Here is a 15,469-nt window from a genome sequence, read left to right as displayed (position 1 = left end):
CTTATTTTAAGGTGTTGTTTTTAATGCTAGTTGGGGCTATAGGGTCTTTACTCCCTCCCAACATCAACGGTCCCTTGCACCTCCGCTCAGTACATGAGTGACCTAGGCGGTGGCCCGCTGAACTGCCCTCGGCAGACCCCCGAGGGCTGGTCAGATTGTGCATTCCCATGGGTGGGGCTCTGCGAGATCCCCGGTTGTGCGGGATTTGGGGGTTATAGTTGGGTCTTTGTTTTGGCCGGGGTTGATTTTTTTTTCTTATTATGCCCCTTGTTTTATAAAACGGGGGGGAATGTAGTAGTAGCGCCCCCTAGCGGTTTCACCCTAACCCCCCTGTCTACAGGGGAGGTATAAAAGGGATTGCCTGTACGCGCATCCCTCAGTTGTGACCTGGAACCTGATTGAAAGACATACTGACTGAGCTACAAGACAAGTTACAGTTGCAACTCACCAGTAGTGCCGGTAAGTACTACCGTTACTACAACAATATTGTATGTTTATGTGTCTGTCTGTGTTTGAGTGCATGTGTGTGCTGAGACAGGAAGAGGATAAGGGACCATGTTGTTTGTCTTGCATGTCAAATGTACACATGTAAATAAAGTTTGAATGTGTTGGACTGTATATTAAGCCATTGTGTTCCTCTGCATGTTGAATGGTCTATAAACAAGCTTTATATTCTAAAGAGTTGCATGCAGGAGTGTTTTGCTGGGTGAGTGATATAGCTGAAATAGTACGAAAAGGGCTATGCTTGAAAATGAATGCAGTCGTGTTTATGCAGGCCTAACGGAACTGTATTACGCATACAAGATGTAATGTGTTTTTGCTAAATATGCAATCTAGATGTGGCAAATGGGCGGATTTTCTACTTGCAGTGTAGGATGGAATTAATCATGGCCTATTTCAACCCTTCTTTTACGATTTCATTACAAAAGTACACTAGAATTATGTCACTGGGGTAAGAGTACTCCAGTTATACATTCATTCATTCAACATAGGCCTGCATGTACAAAGTACAATGTACTAAATGTACAAAGAAGTATATCGGTACACTGCATGCACTATGCAAACAAAACTGCAACATACATATTCACACATACTTCCAAGAGAGTATCAAATGAAAATGAAAAAGAATACATATAGAATTGTAGGCACATGCTCCATGTGGAATTTGTTGGAGTAAAGAGTTATTGCACTCGCAACACTTTAATCTCTTACCATGCCACTTAATGGATCTCAACTCCATCAATTAAGACAATACATAATGCAGTGTAAATAATTCAATTCAATTCCTTTCTCTTCATTCTTTTTCCAACAAAACACAACACAGAATAAATCAGGAACTATGATAACGTATACATTCGACTTTGCAGAGGATCATATGCATGCATACTGGCAAAAATAGTTATGTTTCAATTGAGAAAAAGAAAGAATTGAGAGGTCCACTAAAAAGCAAGCTTGTATATTGTGAACCACTAAAAGAAAAGTGTTATGAAATACTTATTTGCAAATAAGGGACACGACGTGACAGAATAGATGGAAAGAATGGAAGAAAGAAAAAAGAGAATGCCTACACGCTGAACAATCTATATGGAACTCCAGAAAGATGGATGCAATTTCCACCAAAAGCAGATACAGAATGAAGTGGTCTACAAGTAAAATTCAATAGATAAAAGTAATGGAATTCAACTACAGTATGTACCCTACTTGTTCCCATTGCTATATGAAAACTGAGGTAATGTTAACGTCTGTTCCCTGAAAAATGAAGAAAAAAGTCATATATGCAATACAATACAATACAATACAATACAATACAATCAGATCATTTATATAGCGCCCTTACACAGTCAATGACTGGTTTCACAGCACTTTACAACAAAATTCAGTCACAGATTGGCATCAATAACTCTTAATTACATGTATGTCATGTTGCCATATCCCCCTAAGAAAGAGCGTAGATTCATGAAAAAGATCCAATGATGCTCAAGTGGAAAGGTTTAAGTGAGATTTCTGTTGGTTTCCATGCTTCCCATACCCACATGAAATTACAGTACTCACGTTACATTAGTATCAGCCCAAGCTCAGCTACATGTGAAGAATAGTAAGTCATCATTATATATATACACAGTATAGGTATCCTCCCCCCCCCCCTGATACTAGACACAGAAAAACAGAAAAGAAGAAACACGTGTGTCAACTGCTTCAGGATGAGGCTAGCTACATACAAGTTTTTCTCTCTTGGGCTCACTAAAAAAGACTGGATGTCACATTGATATCGACCACAGTCTACTAATACATGAGCTGACTAAATCACAATATCATTTGCACATTATTGGTAAGCTGACAGCAAAACAGTGGAAGTGAAGAGGAAACTTCTATGCTTATAATTTTTTTATACAAGTCAACTGTAAATACTTGCAATTACATAGTGCCATTTATAAACACATGTCAACAAAAGACAATACACAAAGGATATGGTAACTACTGGAAGAAAATCTAAGAATGTTACGTTATCTGAAGATGCATTTGAAATTGTTACCGGTAAATTCATAGTAGAGTACTGATATGCCATGAGTATTCATATAGTCTTCCACAGCCAGCAGTGTCTTGAGGGCATGATAATCACACCTGCCTTCTTGCCAACTACAATCAGTAGGGTGGAAATGTTTTCGCTAAACCAGCTGTACTCAAGTACATTTGTAGGTTATGATAATGTGCAGCATTTATGCTGCACACATACATGGGGCAAAACATGTTTTCAACCATGATCCAAGTTTCCAAACCAAAAGCAATACCAGTATCTGCTCTAAGAGTAAAATACAATAAGAAACACAAAGTGGTCAAGTATGCCAATAAGTTGAGGATGACACTTCATAGCTCTATCATGAGGCCTCAGTCTCTCAGGCTGGAGGCAGGTGACATCTTTGAAGAGGAAAGGTCTGATGTGCTTGAAGATATTAATAGCGTTCTCTGTCGAGTGTTGATCCTGTAGGTATCAGCCTGGCTTGGTAAATGCTTGTTGTGAGGAACCACTCCAACTGTCTTGAGTAAACCCAGTCTTACTTTCTTTTCCTTTATTTTTTCGTTATGCCAGAGGTGTTCCCTCACACAAACAATTCCGGGCTGATCATAATTATTATTATATTACACTCATTACACTCATCTCCGTGAATGCGATGTTTTAAATTGATAAACCTACACTCATGGAAATTGATAAACCTACACTCATGGAATGTGTCGGTGTGCAGTATTTGTGAGGTGCCTTCTGTCTTTTACTGAAACAGAACAGATGTCATGACATTCATTCGTAACTATTGCCTTGACATGAGATCGACAACAGACGAATATGACTAAGCTTATAAACTAAACTACATTATCTATAGCCATGCGTGCGTGATACAAATTGAGCTCCCACGAACCTTGCAATTTGCACTTCTTTCGAAACTGTGTTGAATTTGGAATAGGCCTATTTTTGTGTCTCTGCCATAGTCGTGAAACGAACTGGTGACTAATTTTCAAAATGTCGGCCAAAGCGAAAGCTACCGCGGAAGCAGCAGCCATTCAAGCGGTTGAGGACTACCTCAAAAGTGGAGATTTTCTAGATGCCATCGAGAGCGCAGTTGAAAGGGCTTTTGACAAACATATCGCGAAGTTCACTCTGCGAATAAATGAGCTTGAGAAAACCAATACCACCATAATGGAACGATTAGAACACATCGATGGGAAATCATTGGAGCTTGAGTCGTCTCAGAATGCCAATGCAGCTGAGGTAAAGAGGCTAACCGGGATTGTCGATGCCCAGGCAACGTCTATCAATAATCTGACACTCGCCATGAACGAAGCCGAACAATACTCGCGGCGCAATTGTCTGAAGTTTTATGGTGTGAAAGAGAGTGACGGCGAGAACACCAATCAGGTCATCTGCAAATTAGCCTCCGAACGCCTTGGCATCCCCCTGACAATGGCCGATCTTGACCGATCGCATCGCATCGCTCCAAGGAACAACACGACGGACTCACGCGCGGGATCAGCCAACTCAAATGTCAGGAAGCCTCGCGCAATCATTGCCAAGTTCTGCTCATACCGCATGCGCAGTGCGGTGCTTCGCGCTCGGAGGAAGCTGAAAGGGACTGGCATGAGCATAGATGAGGCTCTGACGAGCACCAATCAGGAACTCTTGCGGGCCGCAAAGGGTCATCACAAGGTGAAGGAAGCGTGGTCCACTGATGGAAGAATCGTTGTTCTGTTACCTGCCACGAATGGAAAAACGATCAGAAGAACAATACACAGCAAAAAAGACTTGGACAAACTCTGACGTCACTAGAAACCATGCATATCACTACTGACGCATGCCAAAAATGTATACGTTATAACTTTACTCCTTTTTTCCTCTCTTTTCTTATTAATTTTCCTCCTTGATACTTTTTGATCAAAGGCGGGAAATATATATTTGTTTTTTTTTTCTCATCTTCACTTTTCCTTCCAGTGCATTACTGTTTTGTCATTTTCTTTGTTTGACAATTGTCCTGTTATTCATTTTCGTTTTGTGTTTTCACTCTTTAGAAATGTCAAACGACTTTGCGATAAAAGAAGACCTACGTATTAAACAAAATGAAAATATGAAGATGTACAATGTAACTGATACAATCTTATGCTCAAATCTGAACGATGAAAGTAATCATTTGACTTGTTTACCTTTTGGAAAAATTGGAGACTCAGAATTCAAGTCTTTATTTTCGCCGATAAAAAAATCCAAACATGAATTATTGAATTTTCTAAATTTAGATTCTGATCAGTATCAAGATGAAGATGAAAATTTTAATCCCATCCCAATTGAATATTATTTGACTTCAGAATTTAATGAAGCCGTAGCAAAATACTCAATGGCTAAAAACTTCAGTATGATCCATTTCAATGCAAGGAGCATGTCTCAGAACTTTGATAGGATTCATACTTACCTTTCATGCATTAAGATTAAGTTTTCAGTGATAGGTATATCTGAAACTTGGATAAATTCAGCAACACATGCTCCTTTTACTCTTGAAGGATACAAATTCATCCATGTTGACCGACCAACCGGTCGTGGAGGTGGAGTTGGCCTCTTCATCTGAGAAGGGTTGAACTTTACACTCTACGAGCCTACGGAGTATTGTGAAGGAGTTGATCATTTATTCATAAAAATTAATTGTAAATCATTTCGAAATATCATAGTCGGAGTGATATATCGTCAACCAAACTATTCAGTTTCTGCATTCATTCCTTATTTTGAAAAGATAATAAGTGAAATCAATATAAAACATAATTGTGTATATTTGATGGGAGATTATTATATTGACTTGATTAAAAAAGATGTAAGTTCACCCATATTGGAGTTTTTGAACACAATCATTTCTTCTGGATTTCACCCATTGATAGATAGACCAACTCGTATCAGTGCTACGTCAGCCACAATTATTGACAATGTATTTACAAATGATAACACCGCCCCCAGCATGTCAGGCATCCTGATGACAGATATTTCTGATCACTTACCAATATTTCATATTTCATTATATCCAGAGGAGAAACATAATAGAAAGAAGTTAAAAACAATAAGAAAAATTACCAAAGACAACTTAGCTACCCTTACCGCCGACCTAGCACTTACGGATTAGTCAAGAGTGTATGAAGATAATGATCCGGAGAGGGCGTATAACGTGTTTTGTGATATATTCATGAATCTTTATGATATGCATTTACCCCAAAGAGAAATTAAGGACAAAAGGAATCAAGAAATTAGAAAACCATGGGTCACACGTGAACTTTTAAAACATATCAAAAAGAAAAATAAATATTATAAGATTTATGTTAATTTTCCCTCAGAATTTAATAACAGAAGGTATAAAAAGATACGGAATAAAACTACTCTTTGTTTACGCAAAGCAAAGAAAGATTATCATTTGAAGAAGTGTGATTTGATTAAAAGTAATACAAAAGAAACATGGAAATTCATCAATGCTGTTTTGGGGAAAAAAAAAGATTGACACCAATGACCAACAAACGTTTTCGTATGACGGGACTGATATTGATGATGCCAGTGAAATTGCTGAACATTTTAATGAGTACTTCATCAATATTGGATCAAATATATCCGCTGGTTATACAACTGATACAAATAATGACGAGTTTCTTACTTATATGAATGAACCTGTCACTAATACTTTGTTTTTTAAACCAGTTACAGTAGATGAAATTTTAGATATTGGAAAGGCATTGAAATCTGGAAAAAGTTGTGGTTTTGATGATATTGATTCAATTGTGGTCAAACATGTTTTGCCTTTTATTGTTGAACCTTTTTTTGTATATATGTAACTCTTCGTTAAGTACTGGTATTGTACCATCTAAAATGAAAGTATCAAAAGTTATACCTGTTTTTAAAAAAGATGATCCCAAAATATTTACAAATTACCGTCCGATATCTATTCTGCCTTGTTTTTCAAAAATATTAGAAAAAATAGTTTTTACTCGTTTTTATGGTTTTCTGCTCCAGCATGATTTATTATATGAAAGTCAATATGGATTTCGGCAAAACCTGTCTACAGATATGGCAGTCATAGAAATAGGGTTGTACAGGACAGAATAATTCAAGAAATCAATGGTGGTAAAAATGTTTTAGCAGTATTTATGGATCTCTCTAAAGCCTTCGACTGTCTTTCTCACAAAATTTTATTACAAAAATTACAATATTATGGTGTTAGAGGTGTGTGTTTTAATTGGTTTAGATCTTATTTATATGGAAGAAAACAATTTACTGTGTATGATTCTTTTAGCTCGTCTCTTAAGAATATTGAAACGGGTGTGCCACAAGGATCCATTCTTGGACCTTTACTGTTTTTAATTTATATAAATGACATTGTAAGCTCTTGCCATGAATCTCATTTCATTTTATATGCAGACGACACCTCACTTCTTGCCTCACATAATGATATCAACGTTTTGACTGAATCTGTAAATAAAAGTCTTTTTCAAGTACATAACTGGTTCAAGTGCAATATGCTTACTTTAAATATAAGTAAAACGCAATGTGTATTTTTCAAACGCGGAGATGTGCAATGTAACACTGACGATACAATTTTGAAAATTGGTGAAACTCGTTTGAAATTTTAGGAATCTGTAAATTGTTTAGGTATTGTACTGAATAGTAAGTTGAGTTGGAATGATCATATTGATTTTGTATGTACAAAAATTTCTCATTTTATTGGCATCTTAAATCGACTGAAATATGATGTGCCAGGTTATATTTTGTTCACTCTTTATAATGCTTATATTTTATCTGTTCTATCTTACTGTAATTCTATCTGGGGAAATACGTATTCTTGCCAAACACAAAGACTTCTCTTACTTCAAAAGAAAGCAATTCGAATTTGTACAAAATCAGATTATAGAGCTCCAACATCTAAACTTTTTAAACTATTATACACCCTTAAATTGCAAGATGTGAATAAAATGCAAATATGTTCTTTTATGCAACGTTATCATGCAAAAACTCTTTCGCCTTATATACAAAATATGTTTTCTTTGAACTCTGATGTACATAATTATTATACGAGATCCTCAACTCATTTTCATCGATGGCGTTTTTTAACTGACAAATGTAAATACTCGTTACGTCATACTGGTCCTGTTCTTTGGAACACGCTAGATTTGAGAAAACTTAATGTGCAATTTAATAATACTTTTAAAAGACATTATAAGAAGATGTTGATTAGTAAGTATTGATTTTTGGATATGGATAATTAGTCTTCTTTTTATTTGTATGTTGTAGAAAGTATATCCATTGCTGTTATTGATTTTAGGTACATATCATAATAGCATTCGAGTTAGCTTTTATAACGATTATATTACGGGGTATGTGCAACATAACAAGCCTATTCTGGCTTTCTACGCGCATACCATTTTCTGGTTAACCACATACACAGTGTCACTGAGCTTTTGTTTTTATTGTACCTATATTCTATCTGTTTTCCTTATTTTTTTTTTCATAATACTTTCCTGTTTTGTCAATGTTTTCATTGTTTTTGTTTGTATTTCTGCACCTTTGCACAATGTGCTCATATCTACATGTATGTTTTATCTATACTGTATATTGAATCGGAAATAAAGATTGAATTGAATTGAATTGATCATGGTAGAAGTGAAAGTCCGAAAACTTTCTGATCTCAGACAGCTCCCTGTAAATGGGACAGGTACGCTTTCCAGTCTAACAATTGCCAACACTACTAGAATCGTGAAGGAAGATGACTTGTCCACCACAGTTGAAACTGTTGAAAACTCTTCAAGGCTGTCACAGTCAGATCTAGAAATTGTGAAAATTTTGAATGTTGATACATATCATTATATTTCTTCGAAGGTCTAAGGTCATACTCAATACTAGAGTGTCATTACAGAAGAAAAGGAACCATGCATGTTACAGAAATGGAATGATTAAGACAGATTAAATCAGATTTGGCATGTAAACTCAAGGAATTAGTTCTATACCTCAGCAGCCAGTGCAAGATGCATTTTAATACAAAGCATATTATGCAATTACCAAAATATATATTTAATATGACTGTATGATTATGTCTTCTGATTTTATTTTACAGATCCAGGCATTCATAGTAAATGAAAAGGATAGGCCATAATAACGAATGATTTTTTTTTCATTTGAATTATAGTTATAGTTCTACTTTACAGTCATATGGTTGTTACTAAACTCATCATTCGATACTATTATAGCTTATAATGTAATTAGCTGATGCACAGCACAATACAAACCTGCAACTAGTTGTTTACTCCTGCCAAATCCTTTATCTACCAGACACCAAGTACATCTCCTCTCCATCTGACGGTATTCCAGTTTTTGTGTGCAGCCTAGGGTTGTCTGCTAGCCAAATTTTTATTCTGCCCTGAAATATGAGAACAATGTTAATGCTTACTCTGATTAATGTGGGTTTTAAGGGTGGACTGTACAGTGGGATCTTTAAAATCAAAATAGCGGTATTGATGCCTACAACTTTGTAGACTGCTGCTGTGTTCTCCCAGTGATGTATTACAAATTAGTCATTCCCAACAATTATTTATTTCAATTGGAAAGAAAAGAAAAAGAAAAAAAAATGAATACCGGTACAACACCCAATGATCAGAGATATGACAGGAAATCTGGAGAATAATCTCCCCTTGGCATTTATACAGTGGGTACCTACCCATAAACTCCTATAACAATGCTCTGAAACGTATACGTTGCCAATGAACACTTATTATGAATAGGCCTAATTCTACAGTACCAGAATAACAAATGCAATGGTTACATGAGTCGATGAGATGTCTTTGTAACCAAAGTTTAGAATTTAAAGTCTTTTGTGGAAAATATGAGAGAACTGATTTTGTCATTTGGGCTTGCCCTTTGATACTTCAGCCTCATAAAGGTTCTAATTGGTTAGTACGCTAGTCCCTATATTGTTTTTCGGATTTTTTTTTTAAGTTGATACATGTTAGAACAACCCGGGAGAATCATATTTAATAATCATCAAGACTATTAAGACCTAGTTTGATTTACCAATGTCGAATTCAGTTATGCAGTAAAACTGTCAAGGAGCAAATGTAGTTGTAGAACTATCTTGCTGAAATTACACAAATGTCACAATCTCAAGTAGGCCCAACCTTGTTTGACTTTGGGTTCCGAAACCTAACGGTTAACTGTTGCACTTAAACAAGTCAAAGCTGAACCACGTGCAGTTGTAAGTTGTTGCCTAAACTAAAGCACTCCGAAATTATCTTCACCGCTAAAACACAGGGTTGCTAAGGACAGTTTCAATACTGGCAGTAGCTTATTTTGACATTTTATATGAAAGGACCGTTAAGATAAATGTAACAATGTCATACATCTACGCATCGTCAGACACAATGTAGGCCTACGGATCGGTCATAAATCGTCAGCAGATCCCCAACAAAAAATTGAAAGATTGGGACTGCGCTGAGCACAGACCTGACCGAGCACGAAATTCAAACATATTTTCCATTAAGTTAACATCAAATTTAGTGTATGTTCTTACCACTTCATCATTGGGGATCCAATATGTTGATGTTCACCTTTAGTTATAATCAAAATACTGCAGGCGCCGTAGAAAAAGACGTTGTGGACGGGGTGATAATGTTGATTCGAACTGACTCCACGTGTGAAGCAAGGGTGTACAACGAGCTGAAATCTTTTTGATTGCGCGTGTATTGCTTTGTCAAACTTCCGCGCCGTTTTCTGGCGTTTGTGCGCGTCAGGGCTAAGGGCCCTTTTCTCGCGTCACGGCCCATATACATACACATATACCCACATATACATATACATATACATATACATATACATATACATATACATATACATATATGAGTTAAGTGCAAAGCTGTATTTATTTGTGCCATGTTTTCTGGGTCCAATTGACGCCCTAAAAGTTTGCTTGTAACCCTCATTCGCCTAATTAAAAGTTCATCACCTCGCGTTGTCACATTTTATTGAAACAAGCTATGTTATCTACAAATTATAGGGTTGCAACTTTATTGTTGTGTAGGCATAAAAAGGTACTCACAGAAAGGATCCTGTTATTAGTTGACACACACCAGTATGACGCCCAAAATGTTAAATCATTATCGAAAGGGGTAAAAAAAGAAAAACCTGGAGTAAAGGGATTCGTTCAATTCGATGAGAAAAACGACAATCAAAGATGAGATTTTACTAACTTCAGTTTTTAGCGTGTCCATCCAAAATCACGTCCGGACAGTCGTGGTCTATGTATTGGTCTTTCCATTCTTTTAAAGCCGCCCCTTTGGTGTTGGTCCCTTCTTAATTAGCAATCATTTTTTTATGTGTAAGTCTCATCACCGTTATTGTTTTACTGATAGAATTTCAACGTATTATGGTTGATTCCGTCATTATTACGTCTCATCAAGACCAGAATGCGTCATTTTTCTCTTCTTAAGTTTTCAAGACCATAATATAACGTGTCTTTCATGTCAAGTTACATGTAGTAGATTGATGTATTTAAGACGTCATATAGGCTGGACTTAAACTGGTTACATCGTCATACGCCGTATATTCTATAGATGACAACTACAATATAATAACTTCTCTGAATAGTTTCATGAAACGTTGCCCAAGCTACATGATATTTTCAGTGGAAATATTTCCCCTAAGACTCTACATTATTCAACCTTTTAATATCCGTGACACTGCTCGAAGTGACTTTACACCACACCAATAGTGATTCCTATTCTATAGTTACGCGCACTTTAAGCCTTACATCAGCATTTTCTGTTCACCGTCTTACCTGACAATACTGCTTCAATTTTTCTAAGATGATTAAGGCAATTACTAGCCTCGTCTTTCATAGCTCTGTACTCTTGGTCCATACTTGGGATAGTCGACACTTGTAGATCATTAGCCTTCATCTCTTCTGACCACTGCTGGAAGTTTGTGGTGATTTCCTCTATATTATTACGGTCTAACAAATCTCTTCCTCGCTGGTAAGAGTGCAAGAAATTAGCCAACTTTCCTTTTTGCATGTCTATGACCTCCTTTCTTTTACGGTCGAGTCCGGTATGTAAGCACACATACGATCTGAACAACTCATCGAATTTTTTTTTGGTGTCTATGAGAGGGTGTCTCCAAGGGTAATTCTGTTGCAGGTGGCGGATGGTTATTTTACGCTGCTCCAGCTTGGGTATACTGTCCTCAACAATCTGTTGCATCGACGAGACAATTGTCTTCGCGGGGTTAACGTCAGTTGTGTGGTCCTTGTGACTTTCCATCGAACACTCGCTGCAGATAAGTTCCTGGCATTGTTTGCAGAAATACTTCTTGCGGATTGGCCGATGCTTCCTGCAGACTGGTACTTTCTCGTTTGTACCATTTTGATCGGTGGTGGCATTCTTTCTTTTCAATGTCTCGACGATTTTATTAACCAAGATATTTGGCTTGAGCATTAATGCCCGGGAATTTCTGTCGATAACCGTCACTTGGCGACACACTGGACAAGTAATCTCATTTCTACCTTGGGCATGTTCGTCTATGCAATTCGCACAAAAGGTGTGGAGACACGTCAAGTATCTTGCGTCCTTGAAAGTTTCCATGCATATAGGACACTCAAGATGTCCTTCTATCGCGTGATCGTAAGCCGCCATATTGTAATTGCGAGGTTTTCTGGTGTAGATGGCACACTTGACGTTGACAGATCGGTGGATCGGTGTATAGCACTAAATACTGTGGCAACTAGCAGACTCTCGGCTAGCACTAAACATACCTAAGATTTTAATTTGCTGTGCTCTATTCCCTTCTCACTGAACAAAATGTCTGTCGTCTTTTTCCTCGGCGTCACACGTACACAAGGAGTAAACCATAGGCCGATATTTTCTTAGCAGTCTGGAATTGGTTGAAGTACATGAAGTTATCCAACAGAGGAAAATAGTACAATTTGAGGTGTATATACAACGTTGGGATTCCCCGCCAATGATCGCAGAAACGGCATATCCCTTACAGGTCAAAGTCTAAGTAAGGGCTTCCGTACTTCAGGATACAGAACGAAATGTGCAGGGTTTCAGAAAGACGATTCCCGCTCTGTGTTTTGCTTGTTTCCTGAAATGTACAGTATGTGTGTGTGTGTGTGTGTGTGTATGCGTATGTGTATGTGTGTGTGTATGTGTATGTATGGAGTGAATGGGTCGGTGCAAGTGAGAGGAACGTGAGTGAAAATGACAGCGCTAACGTGAGTGAAAATGGCAGTGCTAATGAAGACAATGATTTTTTTTTTTCATATTTTCCCATTATCACTTACACAGAGCATGTATAGAAGTGCCAGAAACTTTACAACATGACGAATCGACATTGATACTGTTTGTCGCCCCCAAGAAAGAAACTATCGGGTTTTGTTTTTTTTTTGTAAAGATATGTAACACTCTTCGCAAAATCTGCATTATACGATAAAATAAACATTTTACATGTATTTCCGAATTATGTTGAGCAATAATCTGTAATTAATCATTATTGGAGTGTCAGTTTAAATCTAATCAAGTGGTGATGAACATAATAAAACAGGTATAGTAGCGATATGAAGTCGACGCTATTACAGATGAATTTGTCTTAAGTTTGTCACCATGCCTATACAAATATCCTGAGATCAGTAACATAACCTGGAATTAACTTTTCTTAATGATCCCCTAAAATGTGCCACTCGCATATATTCGCAAATATTAAACCCACACGATGAACGGTCCTGAACTCTTCAAAACAAAATTCTTTCCTGGCATAAGACAAATGTAATGTTATGTCTAGGTTTTACGAATAATTACGTGTCTGACTTCCATGTTCAACGCTACTGTTCGGACTATAAAAATGGATCACTGCAGTTTCAACCATTACTCAGTTGTGAACTAATTGGATGTCAATGCATGTTCTATTGACAAAACAAACAAACAAACAAACTTCTGTTGGATACGTCATTTAGCTACCATTTGTACAATAGTATGGATGTGACTAGTGGTCTGTTTGAGAGCTCTCCTAAAAGCGTACGGCCCCAGTGCCAGAGAAGCGCTCGAAGGCAGTGGTCAAAAAGCTTACCGTACCAGAACGAGCATACGTGTAAGACGAATGCGAGTAACACATTCCACGTCATACCACAATTTGTGTGTGTATGTGTGTGTGTATGCTTTCTTTCTTTGTTGTTTTTTTTATACAAGGAAAATCTGGGACCTAAATTGTCCAACCTCTGATTAGACAGTCTTGGTAAACACATGTAGACAGAATGAACGCAGCAATATATTGGAAGAACACATCAGTGAAGTTTGAGGAAAATCAGGCAGTCTGTTCAAACGTTATGAATTTTTAAGGTTCCGTGCCGCCATCGCTGGATGAAAACACTGCAATATTTTGTTACATCAAGACAGAACAACGATATAAAGAAATTTTAAAAAAAGAGAGAACTCTCCGAGAGAACGTGTTACTTACCTCTTTCAGAAACCAATGGAAATAATATCACACTTTATCATAATAATTATTATTGTAACAAATCAGAGTAATGTGTACTTTCCATATAGTAAAGGAAAAGAATTATTGAGGAGGCTAAAGTTTTATAACTTTTGAAAGGATTGTCTGATTTTCATCTCAGTTGTTGTGTTCTATCAATGTTACTGCGTTCACTCTATTTTCAAGTAAACTGTTCGGGAAACTTCTACAGCAAAACGTGAGTATAATCACGCGATACGCACACAGTATAAAGTAGACCAGGGCTTAATAATCTTTGGATAATGGACGCTATCCTATAGAACATCTAACCGGCCAAAGAGTAGATTTTTAAACACTTCCGCATACTTGTTTTTCGTTTCCCCCAAATATGCATGGATTATTATTTGAGTGTGTTTGTAAAGCCGATTGTCGCCATTTTTATGGGTTTCGTAAACGGTGCTCACACTACCACGTCAACACCACTTACAAACATCAGGTGTTTTGTTGTAGGTTTTTTTTCGTGACATACCGTACGACCCAAAAAGTAGGAATAATGTCATAATCAATTATGTCAAAGATATAGTATCGCAAAGTACTACGACCTGCTTATCTTTTCATACATTATATCCGCGTGTCGAGAAAAGGACAGAACATAGGGTCCTATATATATACAGTAATTATGGAATTACTTTGTTCCGGATTAAAGAATCTTGGGAAGAACGAACATTGCCCTAAAGTACAGCTAGCCGATCAAGTTTGCTGGGATTTTTTTTTTTTTCAGAATAATATGCAGGAATGGTGTCATGCTCAAGAATTTAAATCAGAATTTAAAACAAACCTGTACAATTCCGTAATGGTCCTTTAGATCTCTATAGCTTTGTAAAGTACATCGTAAAGGAACAAAATTAAATCAATTCATTTGGACTTACTGTTTTAATTGCGAGAACGGTTTCACGTCCGATCCTGGACGCTTCATCAGCCCGTATGATTTGATGGCGGGAAGGCATCGTTGCTAATCGGCGCAGACGCACTACCGACGTTATTGTTCGAAGTCAGTCGCCGAGGAATTCTCCGGATTACAGATAGTCTGAGAGCTGGCTGCTGGTCAATTTACCCCACCAAGCCCAAAAGGTTTGACCCCTCAGAGTTGCTGGGGCCACCCTCCTCATTAACAAAATGGGCGTCAGCCTGGTCCCTGAGGGCGGGTTCGGCCCCCAGGGACCCCCCGAAAAGGCCCTCCGGCGGGTGTAATTTACCCCATGGAGCCCATGGACCAAACTTGGCCTAAATGAATGTCCTATGGGTGTACATAATCAAAACATAAAAACTGACAAAATATCTGGTCGGGAAAGGGGTTGCCAGACCGCTTGTTTGCAGGCACAAAACCTTGTTTTTGGCAAAGGGGTCTGCGCCAAGACTACACAGTCCCATAGGCCCTGTACTGTAGGGTCTCCCGCCAGTCTGAGGGAC

The 15,469-nt window shown here is 37.6% G+C and overlaps 1 protein-coding gene across 1 annotated transcript in view; it reads right to left on the bottom strand.

Annotated features, from left to right (window-relative positions):
- LOC139732707 (uncharacterized) overlaps positions 1-12,483 on the bottom strand; it is a 34,870-nt gene extending 22,387 nt beyond the window's left edge. Inside the window, exon 1 of the mRNA XM_071643560.1 lies at positions 11,331-12,483. Coding sequence (XP_071499661.1) covers positions 11,331-12,183 — 853 coding nt within the window. The 5' untranslated portion in view covers positions 12,184-12,483. The remainder of the gene's footprint in view (positions 1-11,330) is intronic.
- Between the last annotated feature and the right edge of the window lie 2,986 nt (positions 12,484-15,469).

The sequence above is a fragment of the Diadema antillarum genome, unplaced genomic scaffold (genome assembly GCF_040938485.1).
Source record: "Diadema antillarum isolate AM-2024a unplaced genomic scaffold, OU_Dant_1.0 seq00000445_RagTag, whole genome shotgun sequence".
Taxonomy (NCBI): Eukaryota; Metazoa; Echinodermata; class Echinoidea; order Diadematoida; family Diadematidae; genus Diadema; species Diadema antillarum.
The sequence above is the reverse complement of the archived record's forward strand: the minus strand, read 5'-3'. Positions and strand labels throughout refer to the sequence as shown.